Source organism: Triticum urartu, chromosome 2A (genome assembly GCF_056163025.1).
Source record: "Triticum urartu cultivar PI428250 chromosome 2A, HENAU_Tu73, whole genome shotgun sequence".
NCBI classification, from domain to species: Eukaryota; Viridiplantae; Streptophyta; class Magnoliopsida; order Poales; family Poaceae; genus Triticum; species Triticum urartu.
The window spans coordinates 8,012,268-8,039,035 of NC_141874.1; the positions used below are offsets into that span (position 1 = coordinate 8,012,268).

General features: G+C 47.0%; 1 protein-coding gene and 3 pseudogenes across 1 annotated transcript; 1 reads left to right on the top strand and 3 right to left on the bottom strand.

The window, feature by feature from the left end:
* Positions 1 to 14,652, top strand: part of LOC125531899 (disease resistance protein RPM1-like) — a 67,763-nt pseudogene extending 53,111 nt beyond the window's left edge.
* Positions 11,488 to 12,514, bottom strand: LOC147982790 (uncharacterized; annotated as a pseudogene).
* Positions 14,653 to 17,749: 3,097 nt separating the features above from the next.
* Positions 17,750 to 20,051, bottom strand: LOC125528914 (cytochrome P450 709B2-like). The gene is made up of 5 exons (XM_048693330.2): positions 19,781 to 20,051; positions 19,273 to 19,496; positions 18,928 to 19,178; positions 18,475 to 18,832; positions 17,750 to 18,187 (listed from the first exon to the last, which is right to left on the bottom strand). The coding sequence occupies exons 1-5, from the start codon at positions 20,049 to 20,051 to the stop codon at positions 17,750 to 17,752; spliced, it is 1,542 nt and encodes a 513-aa protein (XP_048549287.2).
* A 1,936-nt stretch (positions 20,052 to 21,987) lies between these two features.
* Positions 21,988 to 23,460, bottom strand: LOC125528915 (3-ketoacyl-CoA synthase 6 pseudogene; annotated as a pseudogene).
* Between the last annotated feature and the right edge of the window lie 3,308 nt (positions 23,461 to 26,768).

Sequence of the window (26,768 nt, forward strand, 5' to 3'; positions counted from 1 at the left end):
CAGACAAGCCAGCCAATCACACCAACAGGGATTGTTCGGTGTTCAAGCAGGCCGGCAAGTTAATTGTCGAAAACAAGGACAAGGGGCCACATAGCGATGACGAGGAGGAGCCCCGGCAGCCGCACACTGGAGGACAGAAGAGGTTTCCCCCGCAAGTGCGGACGGTGAACATGATATACGCAACCCACATCCCCAAGAGGGAGCGGAAGCGTGCGCTCAGGGACGTATATGCGTTGGAGCCAGTCGCCCCAAAGTTCAACCCTTGGTCCTCCTGTCCGATCACCTTCGATCGCAGGGACCACCCCACTAGTATCCGTCATGGCGGATTCGCCACACTGGTCCTACACCCAATCATCGACGGATTTCACCTCACTCGAGTCCTTATGGACGACGGCAGCAGCCTGAACCTGCTTTATCAGGACATAGTGTGCAAAATGGGTATAGACCCCTCAAGGATCAAACCCACAAAGACGACCTTTAAGGGCGTCATTCCAGGTGTAGAGGCCCATTACACAGGCTCAATTACACTGGAAGTGGTCTTCGGATCCCCGGATAACTTCCGAAGCGAAGAGTTAATCTTCGATATAGTCCCGTTCCGCAGTGGTTATCATGCGCTGCTCGGGCGAACCGCATTTGCTAGATTCAATGCGGTACCGAATTATGCATACCTCAAGCTCAAGATGCCAGGACCTCGCAGAGTTATCACAGTCAATGGAAACACAGAGTGCTCTCTCCGAACATAGGAGCACACCGTAGCCCTCGCAGCAGAAACGCAAAGCAGCCTCTCAAGGCAATGAACCAGTTCGGCGCTTCACAGCCCGGACACCTTCAAGCACGCTCGGGGCAATCGGCAAATAGACCGCCTGGCGCGATCTGAGCTCGCGTAGCAATACGGCGTCCACCCCAATCCCACCCCATCGGCGAAACTCATGCCGCGCGTACATAATTACGCATTAAAAATACCATGGGCACAGGTGGGGAGGGGGGCACAACTACGGCACGCCCCAAGACGCGGCCTAAACTGCACTAGGGGCTTCCCGTTCGGTTATTTTTCCTTTTCTTTCAGGACCTTAATCTCTGGAAACACTGTCCGGCAGCACTATTGCCGAACACATGATGCAGCAACAAAGGAGGCAGACAGCTACGTTATATCACGGAATTCCCAGGTTGATTATAGTAACGAGTGAAATATTCAATTTAATATCATTCCTCAGCTTGCCCTTGGAAGGGACATAGTCCTACTCTTTGCTTATCGCACTATCTGTATCACTCTGCTTTAACGCATTTTTTAATAAATAATGCATGACATTAAGACTATTATTACATTCTTGTTATATATATATATATATATATATATGTTCATTAATGATGCCTTGCAACCACACACTATGGTACGACCAATACACCAGGGGCTTACGTACCCCACAATGCGGTGTGAAAAGTCCGAACACTTTCACAAGTGCGGCACCCCGAACTTATAGCATTATATGCATCAGCTCCGAATCATGTCTTTGGTCAAATGTTGGGTTTGCCCGGCTCCTATGTTTTGGTACCTTACGTTCCGCTCTATCGGCTAAGGTAGCGCTAGGAGAACTACTGTGATTGTGCCCCGGTTCTGCCGGGCTTAGCACCTCAGTAGAGAAAGCTAAAACTGACTGTCATGATAAGGCGAGAGACTGGTCGCTGTTCGGCGAGGTTTTTCGAGTCCCTAAAGACTTACGCCGCTTAGGGCGAGGGGCCGGCCCTGTCCGGCTTACAGGCGTGTATCACGCCCCGAATTCGGCCTTCCAAATACCAGGGGCTTCACCGAAATTTAAAATTATAGAATTCTATGGCTAAGTGAGAGTGATAAAGCATTATTAGTCTGGTTGCCTTGTTCGTTGTGCTGAGCACCTCCCTCGAAGGACCCAAATATGGGAACAAGAGTGCTCAGGTTTATCCCGAACACCCCAGCACTCGTGGCATGGGGGTAGAAGCCGAGGACTAGCCATCTCTCAGATTGGATAAACAGCCAAATAGAAGGTAATATTTTAAATTCAAACAAGCGTTGCATAGCACATATGAAACAAGTTTCCATAAATACAGGATAAAATGAGCAAGTTTACTCAAATATTACATCTTTTGAACACTCGTCCGTGATGAGGCGGGCACCCGGCAGAACACCCTCGTAGTACATCTCGGGGTGGCGGTGGTCCTTGCCCTCTGGCGGCCCCTCCTTGATCAGCTTCACGGCATCTAGCTTGACCCACTGCAATTTCACACGGGCAAAAGCCCGACGTGCACCTTCAATGCAGATAGATCGCTTGACGACCTCCAGCCGCGGGCAGACATCCACAAGCCGCCTCACCAGGCCGAAGAAGCTGTTCGGAAGGGCGTCGCCAGGCCACAGCCGGACTATAAAGCTCTTCATGGCCCGATCGGCCGCCTTATGCAGCTCGACCATCTGCTTCAGCTGGTCACTCATTGGCACCGGATGTTCGGCCTCAGCATACTGAGACCAGAACAACTTCTCCGCCGAGCTTCCGTCCTCGGCCTGGTAAATTGTGCGGCATCGGACACACTGCGGGGCAAATCTGCGAATGCTCCTGAAGAGCTCTGGATCCGGGTAAGTGACCGGTAATTTACTTTTACATGCTTGCTTTGCATATAGAAAGCCTTACCCGCCGCTTTCTTCTTCATAGCGTCGATCTCTTGGAGGGCCTTCTGGGCCTCGGCCTTGGCACTCTTTATGCTCTCAAGGGCCGCGGCAAGCTCATACTCTCGCGTCTTCGAGTCAAGCTCCAACGCCTCGTGCTTCGTCACGAGAGCCTGGAGCTCTTGCTGCACCTCGCCCACCCGAGCCTCGTGCTTCTCTCGCTCGGTGCGCTCCTTGGCCGCTTCATCTTCGGCCTCGGTTAGCGCTTGCTTCAGGGTCGCCACCTCGGTCGTGACCCCTGGCAAACATACAATGATCCTGCCATTTTGCAATCGCGTCCTTTTTTATATATACATATCTATAGATGGGGCATTACTTACCCCTGTTCTCCTCGAGCTGCCTCTTGGCAAGGCTGAGCTCTTTCCTGGACCCCTCGAGGTCCTGCTTCAGTACGGCGACCTCCGCAGTCAGTGCGGCGGATGCCAGCAGCGAAGCCTGCATACGCATATTGACATACTTATATTAGACTCCTGCGATATTATTTAATCCTCTGTTCGGCTTTTCTTTGTGAACACCGAACAGAGCATCAGGGGCTACTGTCTATGCGGTAATATTTCTACTACATTTTAAAACACTTACCTCGAAGCCTGTTAGAAGGCTGGCATAGGCTTCAGTCAATCCGCTCTTGGCGGACTGAACCTTCTGGATCACCGCACTCATGATAGTGCGGTGCTCCTCGTCGATGGAAGCGCTGCGAAGCGCTTCCAGCAGATTGTCCGGCGCCTCTGGATGGACAGAGGTCACCGGCACAGGCGTCTTGCCCCTCTTAGAAGGAGGCTGCCTGCCCGAGCCCGGAACCGCTGGAGTGTCCGGCGCGGTGTTCGGCTGAGGCCCAAACTCGGAGCTCTCGGGGGCCCCGTCCCCTCGGCTCCCGGAGTCTGGAAGGTCACCTTGAGGCGCCTCCGGGATTGTCTCCCCTTGATCCGGTGCCTCTTGAGACAACACCTCGGCGTCGTCGGCAGGATGAGGGGAGGTCGCGGTCGGGACTGGATCACTATCCATGTCCGACGAGCCCAAAGAGCCGTCCGATGATACCTCGATATTGGCTCGTGGCATCCTGCATAATTGCGTTCGGCGTTAGGGAAAGCAATGCAACGAAGGAATCCTATGAGTTACTCTGGTATCCGAATACTTACGATCTCCCCCCGGGCTTGACCCTGGGCAACCACTCGTCTTCGCCTTCATCGACGGCGGTGGAACCGTCCGGAAGGAGAGTCCTTCCCTTCTTGGACCCTCCGGCCTCCCCGGTTGGGGCGGCCTTCCTTTTCCTGTCTCCCCCAGTCGATGGGGGAGCATCTTCTTCTTCTTCTTCCTTGTCTTCGGGGGAAGAGTGCGCCGCAGAGTCATCGGATGGTGAGTCCGACGACGCCTGGCGTCGGGAACTCTTTCGAGTTCCCTTGGCCTTCTTGGTCTTCTCCGGCACCGTATAAGGGGCCGGAGTCAACATCTTCGCCAGAAGAGCGTCTGCGGGGCCTTCGGGCAAAGGAGCTGGATAGTCGATCTGTCCGGCCATCTTCTGCCAGTCCTGTCAAAGGTACGGGAGTTTAGATCCCGCACAGAGCCAATCTATATAAAATAAGTATCCTGTGAAAGGTAAAGCAGCTTACTGCACTGGCTTGGCGCTTTGCGCTAAATCCGCGATCCTCAGTAATAGGGGGGGGACCTTGGCGCTTTTGAACAGCACCCTCCAGGCGTCTTCATGAGTCGTGTCGAAGAGCCTGTTCAGAGTTTGGTGCTGCGCCGGATTCAACTCCCACAATTTGAATTCCCGTTGTTGGCACGAGAGTATCCCGCGGATGAGCATAACTTGGACTATGTTGACGAGCTTGAGCTTCTTGTCCACCATGTTTTGAATACATGTTTGGAGTCCGGTCAGCTCTTTTGAATTACCCCAGGATAGGCCCTTCTTTTTTCAGGAGGTGAGCCGCGTGGGGATGCCAGATCGGAACTCGGGGGCCGCTGCCCATGCAGGGTCGCGCGGCTCGGTGATATAGAACCACCCCGATTGCCACCCCTTTATGGTTTCCACAAAGGAGCCCTCGAGCGATGTTACGTTGGGCATCTTACCCACCATGGCGCCTCCGCACTCCGCCTGGCGGCCGCCCACCACCTTCGTCTTGACATTGAAGGTCTTCAGCCATAAGCCAAAGTGGGACTTGGTGCGGAGGAAGGCCTCGCACATGACGATAAACGCCGAGATGTTGATGATGAAGTTAGGGGCCAGATCGTGGAAATATAGGCCGTAATAAAACATGAGCCCCCGGATGAAGGGGTGGAGAGGGAATCCCAGTCCGCGGAGGAAATGGGTGAGGAACACTACCCTCTCATGGGGCCTGGGGGTGGGGATGAGCTGCCCCTCATCTGGGAGCCGGTGCGCGATGTCGTCGGTCAGGTATCCGGCTCTCCTCAGTTTCTTGATGTCTCCCTCCATGACGGAGGAGACCATCCACTTACCTCCCGCTCCGGACATGATTGGAGAAGACCGAGGTGGGAAGTGCGGACTTGGGTGCTAGAGCTCGAGTGTGCGAAAATGGGTGGGCAAGGGAGGAAGAAGGCATGGATAGAAAGGTGAATCCTTATCCCTTTATATGGGCGGACGAAACTAAGCGTCCCCACTTGCCTGGTAAAACTCGCTTATCCCCCAAGCGCCGCAATTGATGACGCGGTTAGGTTACCGACGCCCGTATTGATGAGAATCCCGTAATAAGGGGACACGATCTCTGTTTGACAAGACGTGTCGAAAAACTGCCTCGCGTTATGTGCGGGACTGGTTAAAAGAAACAGTTCGAATGATCACCGGGCCATGACGTAACGTCATGCTGCCAAAACAAGCCAGCAAATTAGATCTGCAAAAATATTATTCTCTCTACGGTGGAATGTGGAACATATTTTGCAGGGTCGGACACTATCCTCGTATCCAAATTCTTCTATGATGTATTCGGAGAAGGAACCCGCCTTGCAATGCCGAAGACAATACTGCGCGCCGAACTCATCGTCATTGAAGCCTGGTTCAGGGGCTACCGAGGGAGTCCTGGATTAGGGGGTCTCCGGACAACCGGACTATCTCCATTGGCCGGACTGTTAGACTATGAAGATACAAGATTGAAGACTTCGTCTCGTGTCCGGGTGGGACTCTACTTGGCGTGGAAGGCAAGCTAGGCAATACGGATATGGATATCTCCTCCTTTGTAACCGACCTTGTGTAACCCTAACCCTCTTTGGTGTCTATATAAACCGAAGGGTTTTAGTCCGTAGGACAACAATCACAACATACAATCATACCATAGGCTAGCTTCTAGGGTTTAGCCTCTCTGATCTCGTGGTAGATCTACTCTTGTACTACCCATATCATCAATATTAATCAAGCAGGACGTAGGATTTTACCTCCATCAAGAGGGCCCGAACCTGGGTAAAACATCGTGTCCCCTGCCTCCTGTTACCATCCAGTCTAGACGCACAGTTCGGGACCCCCTACCCGAGATCCGCCAGTTTTGACACCGACACCCTGGCCGCTCTCCTCACATTGGGATGATGTAATCTCCTAAAAACCTGGAGCTATCTGCATGCCCAAGTTTTAAGGAGTTTGCGCAATTCCAACGTACACGCGCTTCCCGTTCATCGGCACATAGATAATTAATAACTCGAGGCTTGAGCACATAATGAATGTTTTGCATCTGAGCTTCATCTACCTTCCAACACACTTGAAAAGTTGTTTCCTGTACTGCAACTTATTTCCAGAAGACTATCTTTTCCAAAGAAAAAAGCTTGTGCGACTATGGCTGGCGGAGGGGTTCATCATGGAGAAGGGTGACAGGCAGCACATTAGAAGAAGTGGCAGAAAGCTATGTTAAGGAGTTGGTCAACAGAAACATGCTTCAACTTGTTGGAAGGAACTCATTTGGTGGGATGAACAGATTCAAAATGCACGATATCATTCGTGAACTAGCTGTTGATTTGTGCCTGAAGGATTGTTTTGGTGTTATATATGAGGGGGATAAATTTTGGGGGGGGGGTCTCTTCAGAGAGATGGTCGTCGATTGGTAGTGCATAAACTAAAGAAGGATATTGAACAACCATTTTTAAGTTTACACAGACTTTGAACTTTCATTGCACTAGAGAAAAGTATGCCATCATTTACCCTACTAGCTCTATTATCTGAGAAGTCAAGACATATGACAGTGCTAGAATTAAGTGGTCTACCCATTGAGAAGATCCCCGATGCTATTGGCGATATTTTTAATCTCCGCCATTTAGGCTTGCGGTACTCCAAAGTGAAGCTTCTCCCGAAATCTATCGAGAGACTTCCGAATTTGTTGACACTGGACCTTGCTATATTAGACATTCAGGAGCTACCTGGAGGGATTGTTAAGCTGAAGAAGCTTACGCACTTATTTGCTGAGAAAGCTATTCCAACAAGACATATTCAATTTTCTAGAGGTGTATGCATTCCTATTGGGCTTGGCAACCTAACAAGTCTGCAAACACTGCAAGTATTGGAAGTGCAGGATGGGTCCATTCGAGATTCAATAGATAGGGGAGCTAAGGCAACTAAGAAGCTTGAGGATATGGAATGTGAAGAGAACCTATTGTGAACGCCTCTGTGTGTCTCTAGTACAAATGCCATTTTTGTCTTATCTATGTGTGGGTGCATCTGATGAGAATTAGGTTCTCATGTTGATCAGCCTCCCACCTAGCCTGCAAAAGCTAAATTTGAGAGGATGATTAGTAGAACGGACATTGTTGAGGGAGTCTCCTCTCTTTCAAGCTATAGAGCAGAACTTGTATTCAGTACGTCTATCCTGGTCGCAGTTGAGAGAAGATCCTTTGTCATCCCTTTCCCAGTTGGCAAATTTGACGGATCTATGTCTCGACAAAGCGTACAACGGAGAGAAGCTGGAGTTTCTCACGGGGTGGTTTCCAAAGCTGAAGGGACTTTTTATCTGGGACGTGCCTGGCCTGGAGAGGCTAGAGATACATCAAGGTGCTATGGCGACTCTGGAAAACTTAGTACTCGGCAACCTAAAAAGCATGACAGAGATCTCACCTGGCCTTGAGTTCCCATTGCCCCTGCAGAATCTATGCTTCCAACAAATCACCTGTGACTTCCTTGATAGATCCTTTGGATCGGGGTAGGCTAGATCATCCGGTAAACCTACCTTCTTTGGGTGCGGATGAGCTCGATCCAGTGCCGGCCATGGTGAAGTAGGGGCCGGTGATAGCAGAGAGATCGAGATGGAGAGGTGGCAGTGGTGCTTCCCGTGAGCACTGCGATTGCCCTAGATCGGAAGGGATTTCGGTGGGGAGTCTAGCGGTGCGGTTAACCTCGTACCGTGTGCCCCGGCCCCCACCTCTCTATATATCGCAGGTCACAGGGGCCCACCAACCATAAGAGGGTTGGGCGCCCCCGATCAGGGCGCGAATAGATCAGGGCCCGATGGGCCGTTGAGCCCACTCGGTGGAGAGATCAACCTAATATTCTCCCCCTTGATCTTAACTTTTACTTTTAACCTTATACTTTCTTGTTTATTTGTTTCATCACATATTGGTACATAGAGCATGTTTCATCGTCACAACTTAATTGCCGTTAGAATCATACAGCTACAACATACGTTATGATCAGAAGCAAATTCTATTCCTTTTGGGCCTATCCAGGAATCATAAGGCTTTCCCTTAAACCCATGCTGGCTAAGTGTTCCTTGAACACATTGGGTGGTAAGCCTTTTGTTAGCGGATCCGCAAGCATATCCTTTGTCCTTATATGCTCGAGACTTATAGTTTGATCCTGGATTTTATCTTTCACAACATAATACCTTATCTCTATTGTTTTGGCAGCACTACTCGACTTGTTGTTGTGAGCGCAAAATACTGCTGGTTGGTTGTCGCAGTACATCTTTAGTGGTTTGTGAATACAATCTACCACTTTCAAGTCGGGTACAAATTTCTTTAGCCATATCGCCTGCCCCGTGCTTCGAAGCATGCTATGAATTCTGCATACATCGTGGATGATGCAACTATCGACTGTTTGGAGCTTTTCCATGAAATAGCTCCCCCAGCGAGAGTGAATACGTATCCTGACGTGGATTTTCTATCATCTCTGTCCCCCGCAAAATCTGCGTCTGAATACCCTTTTATCTCTAGGGAATCACCTCTCCTGTATATTAGCATGTAGTCCTTCGTGCCTTGTGCATAACACAATGCTTTATTTACCATCTTCCAGTGCTCCATGCCTGGATTCTCTTGATATCTACCGAGTACCCCGGTGATAAAAGCTAAGTCAGGGCGAGTGCACACTTGTGCATACTGTAAGCTGCCAACTGCCGAAGCATATGGTACTGCTTTCATTTGATCGATCTCGTAATGGTTCTTGGGACATTGGAATTTCCCAAAACTATCGCCCTTGACTATAGGAGCAGGCGTGGCTTTACTCGCATGCATATTATACTTTTTAAGAACCTTTTCTAAATATGCTTTCTGCGATAGTCCTAAGACGCCATTGTTCCTATCTCGGTGAATTTCTATGCCCAAAACATATGATGCTTCACCAAGATCTGTTATGTCAAAATTTGAGGATAAATATTTCTTTGTTTCTTGTAGTAGACTAACATCACTACTAGCAAGCAGGATATCATCCACATAAAAGATTAGGAAAATATATTTCCCATTTTTAAGCTTTGCATAAATGCAATTATCCTCAATGTTTTCTTTAAATCCAAAACTTTTAATCGTTTGATTGAACTTTAGATACCACTGTCAAGAGGCTTGTCTTAATCCATAAATGGATTTCTTCAGGCGGCATCCCATATTTTCCTTGGCTTCCATGATAAAACCCTTAGGCTGTTTCATGTAGACATTTTCTTTTAAATCACCATTCAGAAATGCCGTCTTAACATCCATTTGATGTAACTCTAAATCAAAATGAGCAACTAATGCCATTATGATTCTGAAGCAATCCTTACATGAGACTAGAGAAAATGTCTCATTGTAATCTATCCCTTCTCTTTGTGTAAATCCTTTTGCCACGAGTCGTGCTTTATACTTTTCTATATTCCCTTTAGAGTCATACTTAATTTTGTAGACCCATTTACAGCCTACTGTTTTGGCTCCTTTAGGAATTTCCTCTAAGTCCCAAACATCTTTGGAACTCATCGATTTCATCTCGTCTTCCATTTCCTTCATCCACTTCGATGAGTGAGAGCTTCTCATGGCTTCTTCATATGAGATGGGATCTTTTTCCATATGAACCATTTCTGTGTTATAAACTTTAAAGTCAGTAGAAATAGCTGACTTTCTTGGTCTTGTAGACCTTCTAAGGGCCTCGGTTTCTGGCACATTCCGTGCCTCAACTTCTGGCACTTCTTCTAAAATTTTCTATTGCACCTCCCTTTGATGCTCAACAACGGGTTCAGTCGGCTCCTGACGGACAGGTTCCGGGTCTGCTCCCATAGTTGTCATGGGTGGAGTTGCAACTGGTAGTGAGAAAAATGGCTCCTGAATCATCGGATTAGGTGCATGCACCCTCTTCTCCTCAAGATCAATTTTCCAAGCTACCAAGCTCCCCCTCATCATTTCGTCCTCAAAGAAGACTGCATGTCTCGTTTCTACAAACTTTGTATATCTGTCTGGGCAGTAGAAACGAAAACCTTTTGATCTGTCTGGATAGCCAATGAAGTGGCAACTTACTGTTTTGGGATCTAACTTTGCAATGTTTGGATTAAACATTTTGGCCTCAGCAGGGCACCCCTACACCCTGAAGTGGTGTAGGAAGGGCACCCTTCCTGTCCATAGCTCATATGGTGTTTTGGGCACCGACTTGCTTGGTACTCTATTGAGAATGTGAATGGCGGTTTTAAGCGCCTCCATCCATAATCCCAATGGTAAGTTGGAATAACTCATCATGCTGCGCGCCATATCCATAAGTGTATGGTTGCGCCTTTCAGCTACACCATTTTGCTGAGGTTCACCCGGCATTGAATACTAGGCGACTATGCCAATCTCCTGTAAGAACTTTGCAAAAGGTCCAGGGACTTGGCCATATGGAGTGTGCCGACTATAGTACTCTCCCCCACGGTCGGACCTTACTATATTTATTCTTTTATCATGCTGATTTTCAACTTCAGCTTTGAATATTTTAAATTTATCCAACGCTTCAGATCTTTCTTTGATTGGATAAATATAACCATAGCGAGAGTAATCATTTGTGAATGTTATGAACGAGTCATATCCATCCACACTTTTCATCGGAAATGATCCACAAATGTCAATGTGGATGATTTCTAGTGTGCTTGTGCTATGGATTGCACCTTTTTTTTGATTTGTTTTATATACTTTCCTTTAATGCAATCTACACATTTTTCTAAGTCCGAGAATTCTAACTGTGGAAGAATTTCACATTTGACTAATCTTTCTATTCTCCCCTTCGAAATATGGCCCAAACGATAGTGCCATAATTTCGATGAGTCGAATGTTCTCTTTCTTTTCTTTTGTTCTTTGTTCGACGCGGAAACATGTTCATTCACATTGCATACAGAATGCACTTTTTCACGAAGTGATAACAAATAAAGCTCATCATGTAGTAAAGCATTACCCACATAAGCATTATTATACCAGATGGCACACTTGCATGTCCAAAATAACACTCATAATTTTCTTTGTCCAAACATGAAACGCTAATTAAGTTTCTATTACATGAAGGAACATAAAGAACATCTCTAAGTAGAAGATTGAATCCATCAGCTAACTCCAAGGAAATGTCGCCGACAGCTTCAACTTCCGCTTTTATTCCATTGGCTACTTCAATGCCTCCTTCTCTTCTTAGCGTAGTCCGGGTCGAATGGAATCCCTGTAAACAATTTGCAACATGAACAGTTGCCCCTGAGTCAATCCACCAAGTAGATTTTGAAAACTGTGTGTACAAGGATTCATTAACTAAGAAAACAATGTTGTTACCTTGCTTTGCCATTAAGGACTTTAGCCAAACAGGGCAGTCTTTCTTGTAATGCTCGGTCTGCTTACAGTGGAGACAAGTGTCTTTGTCCACTGGGAAAGACTGTTGCTGACGCTGATGCTGATAGGGAGCTTTTCCTTGTGGCTTTGAAGGAGAACTTTTGTTGTTTTGATTGTAGTTCTTTTTCTTGTGATCCTTCACATAGTTGAGTGTACCACCATGTGAGGCTTTTAGTCTGTCCCCTTCTTGGACACACATTGCAATTGTCTTTTCAATGTCCCATGTTCCAGGTGACATATTATAGTTCACAACAAAAGTTTCAAACTCCTTTGACAGTGAAGCCATGACCAGGTGGACCAGAAGATTTGGTTTGATCTCCAGATCCTCATCCATGGGCTTTAGCTTTGCTGCCATATTGCTCATCCTGAGGATGTGCTCTCTTATTCCACCACCTGTGTATTGTTCTGCCACAAGTTGTTTTAACACCTGGGTGGCATATATCTTTGAAGAGCCAGTGAACTGGTTCTTTATCTTTGTCAGCAACTCCCCTGCGGAAGTGCACTCTGCAATGCAGCCCACAATGGTGCTCTCAATTGTATTCTTTATAAAGGCCATGCATTTTTATTTGCATTGACCCACTTTTGGTTGTCTATGATGTAGGACATATCCAAAGGAGCATAACCCCCCCTCTTTTTAGCCCATGCAGCATCATCATCAGTAGTCTCTCTTACTGGCTCTGTAGGTATGACCGGCTGTGGTTCATCCAGAACCCAGTCCAGATGAGCACAAACAAATGCTAGTTCAACTTTCTTCCTCCACTCAGTGTGGTTGTCACCTCTGAGTGTCGGAACTTCTTTTAGGCAACTCATCAAGTGAAAGCCTCCTGAAATCACAATTTAAGTGACATCAATATAACAATCATATGCATTAATCTAACGTTGGTCAAATTAAACATATAATTGTCTATGCAATTAAATCTATATTACCGTTGGGAAAAATATTAGAAATAAATGCACCTTTAAATTTCAATAATAAAACATGATCATGTTATTAAACAACGTTGGTCATAAAAAATAACATAATCATATTCATTCTAATAATCACTTTAACATGCTCTTAAAAACATAATTCTATTTAAACTTTTATTTTCTTTGTAAAAAAACACTATTAATTATTTACGTAGCGGAAAAACATGAATAAAAATTCACGAACTTTTTACTTTTTACGGAAACTTTTCTATGACCGAATAAAAAATCATGAACTTTTTTAGTTCTACAGAAACTTTTACTTTATAAAATACATGAACTTTTCTTTTTCTGGAAATTGTCTATTCTTTAAAAAACAAAAAATAGCAGCAGCACAGCGCCGGCCTGCCCTCTCGACCGGCCCACGGCCTGCTCGCGCGCTGTGCGCACCTGTCCTGGCCGAAGACGGCCCAGCCTCTCAAGGCCTGTCCGGCTCGCGCGCGCGGCTGCCGGCCCAGCAGCTCAGCTGGCCAGCGCTTTCGGCCCAAAAGGCCCAGCTGTGCAGCGACGGCTTAGGTTTTTAATCTCAGCCATCCACTAAGATCCAACGGCCACCCGCGGATCTAGCCTGAACAAAAACAGGTTCACAGCGCCAGCGGGGGGAAACCCTAGTTCATTTGCCCCCAGCCCCCATGCCTCTCCCTGCATCTCTCGCTCCGTGACGGCGGAGCCAAGGAGCTTTGCTCCGGCCGCCCAGTCCGGCCGCCGGCGTCGGCTTCCACCGCGCCGCGCGCGCCTACTCTCCCTTCCCTTTCCCTTCTTCTTTCTTTTCCTCTGTCCTGTCGGGGAAAAAGGGCAGCGCCCTTCTTGGCCGCTCCGGCCGCCGGTGACGGCGGCGAGAGCCACCGTGCCCCGCTGTGCTCTCCTTTTCCCTTCCCCCTTCTCTCACCCATCCACCACCTCCTCCTTCGTGCAGAAATAGAGAGACTCGAGAGGTCCCGCGCCATCAAACGCAGCGCCCCCGCTGACCCCTTTGCCCCTGAAAAGGGGTGGTGTTCTTCTTCTCGATGCCTCGGCTTGCCGATGCGCATCGAGATCAAGAGGAACGGCGTGGCCTTGCGGCGGCGCTACTTTTTTCGTTTCTGTGAAGGATTCGTTCTTTGCCCTGTCTATGGTTCTTGGGGGAGGGGATCTCTTTTTCTTTTTCTGTTTTTGTTTCTTTGTACCGAAATCATCTAGCCAGTGGCATCTGATACCATTGATAGATCCTTTGGATCGGGGTAGGCTAGATCATCCGGTAAACATACCTTCTTTGGGTGCGGATGAGCTCGATCCAGCGCCGGCCATGGTGAAGTAGGGGCCGGTGATAGCAGAGAGATCGAGATGGAGAGGTGGCAGTGGTGCTTCGCGTGAGCACTGTGATTGCCCTAGATCGGAAGGGATTTCGGTGGGGAGTCTGGCGGCGCGGTTAACCTCGTACCGTATGCCCCGGCCCCCACCTCTCTATATATCGCAGGTCACAGGGGCCCACCAGCCATAAGAGGGTTCGCGGCGCCCCCGATCAGGGCGCGAATAGATCAGGGCCCGATGGGCCGTTGAGCCCGCTCGATGGAGAGATCAACCTAACATTCCCGACGTTACTGCGTCAAAGCTCTGAACTTGTTGGTACACAGTGGCAGCACACTCTCCGCAACGATGACCCATGATCTCTGTATTTGTAAGTAAGTCGATAACTTCCAACTCCCAGTCAGTTCTACTTACACCACTCTCAAGATTTACTAACACCTTGCTGGCTATGCAGGTCGCCGCATGGAGTGGAAGGCATATATGCGGTCCATGCATATGCCTGCAGTGGATCTGCCCAACACACATATGTTCATGCACCACGATATTCAGACTATTTCGTTTATGGCTTTTGAATGACAAAGCACTTGCTCGTGGTGTAAGATTGAATTGTGCTATGACTTTATGCGTTATGCTTTCAAATATTGTATGTATTCAATTCGTGTGAGCTCGTAAACTATAATCGACACTGTCTATTCCTGTTGTGCGTGTTGAATAACTCAACCATTTGTGTGCAATAATTTTTCCTGGTGTATGGCATTTATATAATTTAATTCATCTGCAAATCTCAGTCTCGGTAATGGATGCCCTATTAAGCATTGATGTGAAGATGGAGGTCCATTGTTACAATTTTCATGTGAAAAGCCTTCAGCCTAAGAATCGATGCTCCAAAAATGCTGATTTTTTTTGCCACGCCCTCCATGAATGTGATCTCATGATGAAAATTTGCAAACACTTAGAATATTTGTCGAAATTTATTCCGAGCTCATTTGAGCTCGAGCTCACAAGGGTACTTTCGCCTTCAGCATAGCTACAAATTTGCAATCAACTAGTACTGCCTCTGTAAAGAAATATAAGAGCGTTTAAATCACTAAAGTAGTGATCTAAATCGTTCTTATATTTGCCTCTATAAAGAAATATAAGAGCGTCTAAAGTAGTGATCTAAACCGTTCTTATATTTCTTTATAGAGGGAGTAGTTTGCAATGATGATCTTGACCACATCTGTGGCGGACATCCCTCACTAGTAGAAAATGGAGCTTTAAAACCGGTTCGTAAGGGCCTTTAGTGCCGGTTTCATAACCGGCACTAATTGGTGGGCACTAAAGGCCTCCCCCCTTTAGTACCAGTTTGGCACGAACCGGCGCTAAAGTGCCATCACGTGGCGTGAGCTCGTGCCCTGGTATGGGGGACCTTTAGTACCGGTTGGTGTTACCAACCGGTGTACCGGTTGGTGTTACCAACCGGTACTAAAAGGTTTTTTTTTAATTTTGGAAATTTTTTTGATTATTTTTTTGATTTTTATTTTTTCTGAATTATTTGGTGATTTAGTCTCTAATCACCTCTCTTAACTGCTCAAGCGTGGATCACTCATTTCAAATCATCTAACTTCCTGACCGGTCACCCATCCCTCTCACTACTCCAACCCAAGCACGCTTAACTTTCGGATTCTATTCTCCTTCGTTTCCAAGTCTGCACTTGTTGTTTTCCTGACAATAGTAAGATGCCAATCCTATTAACCCTCAAGAGTTTAGCTTGAGCATGAAGTCACACATTTCACTGTTTGAGTTTGAAACTATTATTCTAAAAAACAGTAATTATTTAGTAACACTAATATTTCTTGAATAAGTTTGACCATAGTTTGACCACATTTTGACCATAGTTTGACCAGATTTGACCAAAATTCAAAAAATTGAAATAATTATTTAGTAACACTAATATTCTTGAATAATTATGTAGTAACATTAATACTTCTTGAATAAGTATTTTGACCAGATTTAACAATTTCTTTTTTAAAAACTTAAATTTGACCATATCTGTTTTCCTTTTGAAATTTGAGGATTCTAAAAAATTGCAAACAGGCCGTAGGCCGTCTCCATCGGATGCGGATTTTTTGATATATTATACGTTTTTTTCCGACATCGTATGCAAAAGTTATAGCCGTTTTACATTTTCCCTACACTTTTTGCAAAACATGTCCAAATTTAAGTTTTCAAATTTTCCTAACTAGTAGATGTAGTAACATAACTACCTCTCGAAGGATTTTATTTTTTGAAGTTTTTATCATTTTCTTTTGATTTTTTCAGAACTGAAATGGCGACACACGGGGGGGGGGGGGGGGGGGGGGTAGAGTTTGAAAATTGCTCTATAGTGCCGTTTTGTGTCACAAACCGGTACTATAGGTCAGACCCCTTTACTACCGGTTCGTGGCACAAACCGGTCCTAAAGGTTAGCCCTTTAGTACCGGTTTGTGCAACGAACCGGTACTAAAGGTGATCGTGGGGCCCTAGCCTGACGCCAGCCTGCCATCACCCCTTTAGTACCGGTTCGTGGCACGAACTGGTACTAAAGGTTCAACACGAACCGGCATTAATGCATAGTCGTTCGAACCGGCACTAATGGTACCATTAGTGCCGTCTCAAATTCAAATCGGCACTAACGTGTTTCACGTTTGACCCTTTTTCTATTAGTGCCTGAATGAAATGGCGAGCCATGGCAACGAATTCCGGTTGTTGCTAAGATTGTAGAATCCTTACAAGAGTCATGTGTATGAGCATTATTGCAGCAGCATCTACTACCAAAGATAGCATTATCTTTTCTTTGGAAGAATATTTACCCGAAAAAGGAAATGAATTTTGAAATGCACAACACTGTATTTCTCTGTTGGGTAGGCGGTATAGAGGGAACAAATAGTTACCCAAGGTAGGAGTAAATGGCACCTGCGGTACCACAACTTGTCTAGGGGGTGCACTTTAGTCACTGAACTCGCAAAACGGAAAAACCCATCGCTCAACTTGCGAGGCAGGTGCAGATTGGTCACAAACTGGCCATGTCGGCCACTGGACCGGCCAGCTGCCGGTTTTTTGCTGGACATTGTCATGTGAGGTCGGTGGGGACTGGTGATTTTGCAGGAAATACCCTACTGTTATTTTTCCTTCTCCTCCTTGATTGCATGCATCATTCCGTTCCTATTACCATAATAATTTGACATACATAACTAAAACTCACCTAGTTAAAACTAGCATAGGTTTGGATTACATGCCATAAGTTATCTCAGAAAGCCCCCCAAGTTTAAAACACACAGGGTGCGGGTCACATTGCTAGTTGCATAGATGTCAGTATCATATCGTACAAGTTTATAAACATATATGTAGCTTGGAGGAAAATGGTGACATAACAATACATTTCAAATACAGTACATGCTAGTGGCTAGGAGAGACGTGATTCAGGACCATGGTTCAGCCGAACCTATGGTCTATGCCGTATGATTTAACATCCTACTACACGTGGATCTGTGACATGCATGCCAACTGAATTTTTTAATCAACCATATATGGATCCTCATGAATAGACATGCATGCCAACTGTATTTTTTTAATCAACCATGCATGGATCCTCATGAATAGTGTCTAGAAATTAATGGTGTCGAGCGTAGGTTCGGCTGAGCCATGGTTCCGTAGAACATTTTTGTGCTAGGCATATTATTTAGTACACTATTGCATAGTACATGACATATCACACTATAGAGCTCCAGTATGATTTTCGCAACAAAAAAAGAGCTCCAGTATGATGTCGCAGGATGATCACACAGCCTGCTGCAGTTTCCTCACGATGAGAGGGAGCCCGTACCTGGGCGTCAGAGTGATGAAATTGCTGGGCTTGTGCACATAAGTAGGGGACAGGGAGAAGGAGAAACTCTTCAGGATGGTGGCTATCACGATCTGCACCTCAACCATGGCGAAATTCTGCCCAGCACAGACCCTAGGACCGCATGAGAAGGCCAACAGCGCATGCGAATGCTTGGCGGCCTTCAAGAAGCCATTCTGGAACCTCATGGGGTTAAACATGTCAGCGTCAGGCCCCCAGACATCTTTGTCCCGGTGCAACATCACCAACGGTATTGTTATCATAGTTCCTTTCGGCACCTTCATGTGCGCGAGGGTGGTGTCTGAGGAAGTCTTCCTCTGTAGGAAAGCTATGGGGCCATAGAGCCTCAGTGTCTCCAAGAGCAACATGTTAAGCTGCAAGTCACCACGGCGTTTATTGGTTCTATGGACATGGATATATGCATGCATGAGATTTAAGGTCCATCTACACGTCCTTGGCAAATTATATTGTATGTAACATTTTCTAAAAGTTAAACATTTGAAATTTTTACAGAAACAGTTATACTTATGTATAATACCAAATCAATTCAATTAGATTTATATCATGATTTTTTTATAAGGTCTGGTATAAGCTATAAAATTGCTCATGGTTTATGAAAGTTATATTTTAGACACTAGAAGATATTATATGCATATCATACCAGCTTCAGTTTGCCAGGGGAATCAACTAAGGGCAGGTGGTGAGCAGGATATTCCCGGACGACCTCCTCCCTGACCATCTCCTGCCACTGTGGGTAGCTGGCCAGCAGGAACATCGCCCAGGTAATGAGGCTGGCGCTGGTATCGTACCCAGCCGCGAAGAAGGTCCTGCACTCGCCGACCATTTCCTCGGTGCTCAGAGTCTGGGTCTTGCTACATGCCTGCAGCTGCAGCATCTGCCCCAGCAGGTCGTCTTCGTAGATGCTGCTACCAAGTCGTGCCTCTATGATCCGTGAGATCTTGCTTCTCACAAGCTTGTCAAGTTGCCACGTCCGACGGTTGCGAGGTGTCGGCAGGTACCTAGAATCAACCAAGATTAATTTGTTTCAAGCTCTATATCCATTCAATCGATTTAATTCAAACTTTGGTAGTACATGGATTTTCTTGCTACCTACTTGAATCCAGTTACCGGAGGATCCGCAAAAGCATATGTGGCAAGCTTCAACTGCTCTTTACCGGCGACCAGCACCTCCCAGGCCTCCTTGTAGTTCTTGCCCAACATCATTCGTGCAATGACACTCATGGCTATTTCGTCAGAGTCGTGACTCATGTCTATCTCGGTCTGCTGCCTGCTGCTCTCTTGAATTTTTGCGCGCCACCGTTCCATTGTCCGCTGTGTGCACTCCAACGTTATTTCTGACATGGCCTGAACACAAAACATATATTCAAACTCGTAATGCTGTCTTGAGATTTGTCGTTCCAGTACATTCAAAAGAGGAAAATTTCGGTGACAAACTGACCTTGATCGTCCCTTGGTTGAAAGCAGGGTGGATGAATTTGCGGCGCCGCTTCCAGTCGTCTCCGTTTGCGAACACGACCCCGTTCCCCAGAACTGGATCCAAGCTTGGGTTCAAATAGTCCTTTTGGAACATGTCTGTCCTGTCGGTTAACACTTTCTTCACCAGCTCCATGTCTGTACAACACAGTGCTGGTGTCGGTCCCAGCCAGTACAGGAATGTTTTTCCTGATAGTACAAACATGTGATCATATATCTGTATAATACACATATTTATAGACCGTAATGATCAAGTAGGTAGGTAGAGACATTTGAGCTACGTACTTACCATACAGGGGAGGCCCATAATGATCATAGTTGTTTTGTAATTTGTATGATTCGGTGGTGTTGGCGTTGCATACATGTAATCTTGTCTGTGTAAACACTACGGTGGTGGGCTCTTCACCCTTCTTTTCTATCAATATGTGATACACACACTCACGCGTATTCTATAAAAAAGGGTACGTACTTACCATACAGGGAGGCCCATTTACGGAAGAAGGGTTGCACCGTAGTGACGCAGTCGTGGGAGCTGGTGTCCAGATCCTTGGCTCTCCCGGCAACAACCATCCTTTGGCACTCCGGCAGGGACCCAACCAGGAATTTGTAAGGCGGACCTCTAATGCCCTGCCGCCCGAACCACCTGGCTATGGCATACGGCCTCCAGAGCAGATACCACAGTGCTCTCGTGGTCACCAGCAGCGTGAGGACAGCGGCCAGGGCTTGCCCTATGTTAGGCTCCATGAATACTGTTTCTCTCCTTTCTCTGTTTTAGTGTTCTCCGTTAGCTGTTTTGGGTATTAATATATAGCATCACCAGACCGGTTTTTGATGTGTCTACCTGCAAACTGCCTTTGATGGATCAGTACTACCTGAGGAGGGGGAAACACTGGCGAAAAGGAGCTGCTTCCAATCGCTTGCTGCTCAGCCTATTGCCATCAGAATCGATACTCACTACTGGAATTTTCTTCTAGGGGCCGGAAGAATCGTTTCTGGCAAATCATAGATTTTTTTCGTCCAAAATTATTCCGACAAACTTTGAATTTAAATTTCGTTTGCATGAATATATATAATTTGTAATCTAGCAAACCCATATCTTCTATCTCCACTCCAATCAATTAGGCGTACACAGATTTCAAAATTAAACTTTAAAACCACTAATTTAACTTATGGATTCGCAAAAAATAATAAAAAATAAACCTACGAACATAAGTTATGTGACTTAAGGCATCTCCAATGTCACCCCCTCCCCAAACGGACACTGTATTTGTATGCGGATTGGTCTGTACTTGTCCGTTGATAAGGATACGGGAGCCGCCATTCAACCCTGTCCCTAAACATCCACCACTATTTTTTGAAGTCCACAACACTCAAAATAATGGCATATCAAATCCTCGACGAGCTAAAATATTTGAAATGCGATAATAGTTCTAAATTAAATATTACAATACAAGTAATTTTCGAAATAAAATAGTTCAAACTTGAATTCAACTCGAACATATGTTTTAATTGTCCCCTTTAACCGCCCATAGATGCTCGGTCAGATCTTTGTTGAGTTGCTCGATGTCGAATTTGTGGATGCATTTGGATATACTCATCAAACATGGCCGGATTCTGATGTGGAGGATCACCCATGATCTCAAATTCCGTACCTCCGACAACATATTCACCCTCATCCTCCATGATCATGCAAAATCCAGAGATCCTATGATGCAAATGCTTCAAGACAGTTGGTATTGCCCTTAACATGACCCTGATATTGCCCTTGTAGAACTTTTCGGCAGTTCTTCCTTATCTAGTGCATGCAATCAAGAGATCAGAGTGTACCTGGCCATCCTCTTGCTCCCGAGAGTGGCATGAGCATTTCTGTGTCTGTGACAGTTGGTTGTCTCAAGTAATGAGGTCCAAACAGCTCGACAACTGCCGTAGAAAATCTGACCATGGCATCTCCGCATGTGCTATCAAACATCCAGAAGTACTCATCCCACGAATATATGCCATCCCATATGCAAGTATCCGCAATGAAGCCGTACCCAGAGAATCGAATTCTTCTTACATCATCCTTCTTCAAGATGAAGTAGTCATTATAGGACCGTATGCCAATGTAGAGACGATCGAACACATTTTTTTTTTGCATCCAAAATACGCTGGCGAAAAGTGTCGGTGAATAGGGCATCGTGGAAAAGTAATGCTCCTTTAGCGTCAAACGCCCCCATGCCCTATTCCAGTTTAGCACTTGATGATCCTTGAACGATCCTTTAAAATATAGAACAGGCTCTTTCCCATGCTCTGCGTGTCCGATGCCTACATCATTTCCATTTCATCCGCAAATCCTCCACGTTGGATGAGTCGTTTGACCATCATTTGGCGGATACTATGCAATCATGTGCCTCGCTCTCTAATATGCTTGCTTAAGCATGATTATTTTGTATTTGATTAAGGGAACCATTTTCTCAGGTTAGGCCACATATTATCAAGTAAATGTTTCGATATAATTTATTCAAGTTTTTTTCTTAGCCTAGGAACAATCTACACCGTTACAACTCGTCTCTACGATAAACATCTCTTAATTTTTTATTAACGTGTATTCTCTATAGATAGATTGATAGATATAGATGTAAAAAAGAAAGAAAGAGAATTAGGACAAATGAGATTTATTGTGACTGACATTCGACATGTGCTACACTGCAATTATGGGGTCATTTTGAGCTGCCGCATTGACGTTGAGACCATGGATGTTTACTGGGTAGCGACGTATGCATCCGGCCCACGCCTTGTCTGGCTCGGCTGCGGGACGGATGCATTCCCAGACGGCGCTGTTGCACTTGACCCCCGCTCCGAGCCCAACCATCCAGACACGGTCGCCCTTCCGCAATCGGCCCTTGGCCTCGACGTATGCCATCTCGTACCACACCGAGCTGCTGGACGTGTTCCCGAACCGGTGAAGCGTCATGCGAGATGGCTCCACATGCTCGTCCGACAACCCGAGGCTCGACTGGACCTTGTCGACGACTGCACGCCCCCCGGCGTGGATGCACACGTGCTGGAACGCCTTGTGAAAGTCAGGGACGCACGGCTTCACGCCGACGAAGCGCAGTGAGGCCTTGCGGAAGTCAGGGAGGTAAGGCTTCACGCCGGCTCGCCGGGCAAGCTCGAGCACCAGCTTGTTGGCGACGAAGCGCAGCTGCTCGAAGAAGGGGAGCACGAGCGGGCCAAGGGCTGTGATGTTGGCCTTGAGCGCGTCGCCGGCCACCGACATCAGGTCCTTGGAAAGGATGACCCCTACGTTACCATCCACGTCCTCCTCTTGGAAGATGCACCGGTAGGAGCTGTCTTGTCCGCCGCCGGTGATGGTTCGCACGAGGTGGGCGAGGCGAAACCGCGCCTTGTCCTTGGATGTGGACAGCAGCGCGGCGGCGCCACCCACCCGGAAGAGCAAGTTGGACAGTAGCATGGCGCGCTCCTTGCCGACGTACAGGTTGGGCGTGATGGTCTCCGTGGACACGACGAGAGCGTGCGCAGCACCGTGGGCGTGGGGCAACACACGAAGAAGGCTAGCCGCGAGTCCCACCGAGATCACTCCGGCGCTACACCCCATCCCAGAAACATTTATGCTGCGGACGTCGCTGCGGAGCGCGTATCTGTTGATGATCATGTCGGTGAGGGACGGCACGGGGGCGAAGACGCTGCAGTTGACGACGACGATGTCGATGGCGTCAGGGGTGACACCGGACTTGGCCAACAGTTCATCGATGGCAGAGAAGATGATTAGCTCAGCTTCGTCGCGCGCCATGTCCAAGTTGTTGTCTGGCGGGATGAAGTGGTCGCCGGGGGGCAGGCTAGTCTCGTTGCCGATACCGCTGCTGCTGAGCACGCGCGTCATGAAGCGGATAGTGCGATCGTCCGCGAACGCCGGCACGAGGCGAGCATGCTCGATGAAGGTTGCGTTGGGGAAACGCGAGGTGGGACTGGGAAGGAAGCAAGCGTAATCCACGAGGTACACCGCTCGTGGGCGGTTCACTACCGCCCCTACCACAGCCACCATGCCCACGCAGAGCAGGAGGAGCTTGAAGGGTGAGAAAGCGTAGCCCAGTAGCCGTGTCGCTTTGATGGCGATGATGCTGCATGAAATGACAAGGCCGGAAACAACGGGGAACAAGTCCATGGCCATGATGCTCCTGTTCGGAGGTGAAAGACAATTCGGGTGCTTTTATAGGCACTAGCGGCACAACTATAGTAGTATTTGTGCGCTTGGTTCCAAAACTGCTATATTTTCAAAAACAATAATGCGACACTACTTATTTTGTTAACATAGTATAATCGAAGTCGCTCAGATAAACGAGCATGCACTCACCCCTATGAACACATATTCTGCCCCTATGAGCACTTCAGACAGACTCAGCGGCATAGCATCTTGAGATTGAGGAACCCGCTACAGACACCTCGTAGTCGACGAAACGTCTTCTCCCACTGAACGAACAGCGCCATAAAGTCTAGAACTTAAATCCTGGTGGGGTGATGATACCAACGTTCTCCTAACCAGCCAACCACGGGTTGGTTCACCCACACCTGATGTCACATTTGTACACTCTCAACGCGAACATCTTAGCAACCGTTGGATGCACTCACCAATTAATCTTTGACGTGCAATTTCATTGGCAGCTCAGCCGCCACAAGCGTTCGCTCCCATGTGGTCAAGCACGAACGCAAGCGACCCGTTGGTTCGACCTTATTCGTTACTCGACCACTCTCTCTATCCACTCCTCTTTTATTGAGTTGTGAGTTGTTGATTTCTAGGACGATGCAGAGCGCGCGACGGAGACGCGACAGTGTAGCGGTGGGGATGATAGGCAGGAGGCGGTGGAGATGAAGTCGATGCAGGCCGCATAGGGAACACCACCGATGGGCACCAAGGTGGGCGTGCTCGAAGAGCCACTAACGAGCAGCTCGCTGAGGTGGTTCGGGAAGAAACGGTAGCCATCCATGTCGTGTCGCGCCCCTTCATGCCGCCATCCACGCCGTGTTCCCCTCCCAATCTCCTGGTGCAGTGAAGGGTGCCACTGAAGTAGGTCAATGGAGGAGGAAGTCTGGTCCTCCCTGTCGGCAAGGGCAGGCCGGAGGTGGGCGTGGGCACTCAAGGTGCGCTCTCGCTGCTCCCTGCTGAGCGTCCATGAGGCGGTTGTGCTCATCGGGTATGGTGGCGGCGGGTTGTGGTGCCGGTCCGCCTTGCACATCGGAGCACGGCAGCGTGGTGAGGTGCGTCTAGGCGGCGGTTGACATGAGCACACAGGGCTCGGCGCAGCTCTGCGCCCTGCACGTAGCCCCCCCGGGCGGCCACGGCCTCCTCACCGCCGGCAAGACCTGCAAGTCTAAAACCAAACCAGTGTAGCATATTGAGCATGCCCACGCGTTCACTCCCTCAGTTGTCCGTGCGTGTGTCAGCGACCTCAAGCAGTATTTGCTACGACATTATTTGTTCATGGCCGGCTGCCAGTAACTTCATTAGTAGTTGGCGCGTTTGGGACTGATGGCTGCAAACAAGTAGTACAACTTAGTTTTGGGGGAAATACACAGGAGCTCCCGAGTGTTCCACACCTTTATATGAATATTAAATATTAAAAAATCAGAAAAATCTGGAATTTGAGGATATCAAATGGTGTCCAATCTACTCGAGCGTGAAGTTTCGTGCAAAAAATACTAGAAAATGTATCCATAACGAAGGAAATACAATTCAAACTAAAATCCATCTAAACATTTTTTTTCTATAAATAGGAATTATTTGTCCTTTTTTGCCATGAATACATTTCCTGGTATTTTTTTTGACAAAATTCCACACAGAAGTAGATTGGATACCGAAGTTTGATAACCCCAAATCCCAGTTTTTTCTTCTTCAAATTTCCTAGTATTTTTTTGAAGCCATTGGTCATATAGGGGTTGGAGCACCCCCGCGATAGGGGGTCCTTCCCACACGACCCAGAAATCATCTGGGATAGGCCCTCCTGGGACCCAGGCTGGGGCCATTTGCGATCGGGCGAGGCATGGAAACCCAATCATTTTCATAGGTATGTACATCCCACACGGTGAATCCCAGAAACCATTTCCGTAGGTATGTATATCTCACACGGTGAATCCCAGAAATCATTTTCGTAGGTATGTACATCCCACACGGTGAATCTCAGAAAATCATTTCCGTAGGTATGTACATCCCACACAGTTCTTTGTGTGGAAACATTTGTGCAAGGTGGCCTAACACAAATAGTTCGCTGCCGGAAGTCGTGTGTGATTGTTAGTTGATCGAACACGCCTACTTTCTAGAAACCGTGCGGGTTGTTTGAGTTCATCGCCCACGGTGCTCTCTGAGTAACCATTTGCAATAGAAAACCCCAATAAGCAGGGTAATTAGCCTATTATTGATAATTCATGTACTAATCAAACTAATATTTCTTATAAAACATGCCAGATATTTCATATCCGTATAAAAGAAACCAGGATTTCATAATCGAATTACATCAGATAGCTTCGACACTCAGTTACGCCATTACACAACAGCACCAAGTTTCACATGCAGCATCAAAAACCTTTTGAAAGTAGCATCATACACGGTAAATAGACAAATGAATCTCATCTGGGAAACTGCATAAGCGGAAGGCAAATATTGAGCCTTCAGTGATGTTGAATGTCCTTGTAACTTTAGGCCAGTGGCTATGGATAATTGCCCGCCCAACCTTCGTCCTCTTCAGCAAGACTTCAATATTGTACCGTGGGTGTTGAATGAATACCTTCCTCGCCTCTTGACCATGCAGGTTATTTGATAGGTAATCATCGGTGAACTACTTTGAAAATTACTGAAAACAAAGCTATGCATAAATCGCTGTTGTAAATTTTGAAATGGCGCAAGGTGTAAAAACAAGGTAAAAGAGTTAGTACCATCCTATAGTTGACTGATGTCTTCTTCATTGTGCACATAAAGATCTTGCGGTTATTCGTCGCAAGTTTCTTCATCCTAAAAATCTTTCTGAGTTTCTTGACTTGACTGATATTCATGGACATCTCATTTCCCCATATGCAAAATGGGTCGAACAATGGGTCTAAGCCTCTGACAGTAGGACCTACATGTGCAAGACCAAATTGTAAGAAACCTAAATATTAGAATGATTCCTGGAACTGCACAATAATTTGCTATTAGCCAAAGGACCCTTCTTGAACAAACATCGATGGTAAACCGCAGTGTCTCCCATTGTTTCCCTGCAACACACATAAGGAAGATCTTGATCAGGTTAACTGAGAGTTGCCATACTATCAGTAGAATATGTATTGAGTACAACCAAATTCGATTAGTGTCACATGCATAACAATACAAAATTGTACCCACAACAAATGAAAATGAAATTGCAGAACTGAACCAAACAGTTAAATGGATAGCAGACCAAATGAACCAAAATAGTTAACTGAGCACGGCAT

What these genes read in the sequence shown, in the direction of transcription:
- LOC125528914 (XM_048693330.2), bottom strand. Translation starts at nt 20,051, where the DNA reads ATGGAGCCTAACATAGGGCAAGCCCTGGCCGCTGTCCTCACGCTGCTG. An exon ending in TCAACCAAGGGACGATCAAG is followed by an intron (nt 19,179 to 19,272) that starts GTCAGTTTGTCA and finishes TTTTGTGTTCAG; the next exon opens with GCCATGTCAGAAATAACGTT. An exon ending in CCTCCGGTAACTGGATTCAA is followed by an intron (nt 18,833 to 18,927) that starts GTAGGTAGCAAG and finishes GGTTGATTCTAG; the next exon opens with GTACCTGCCGACACCTCGCA.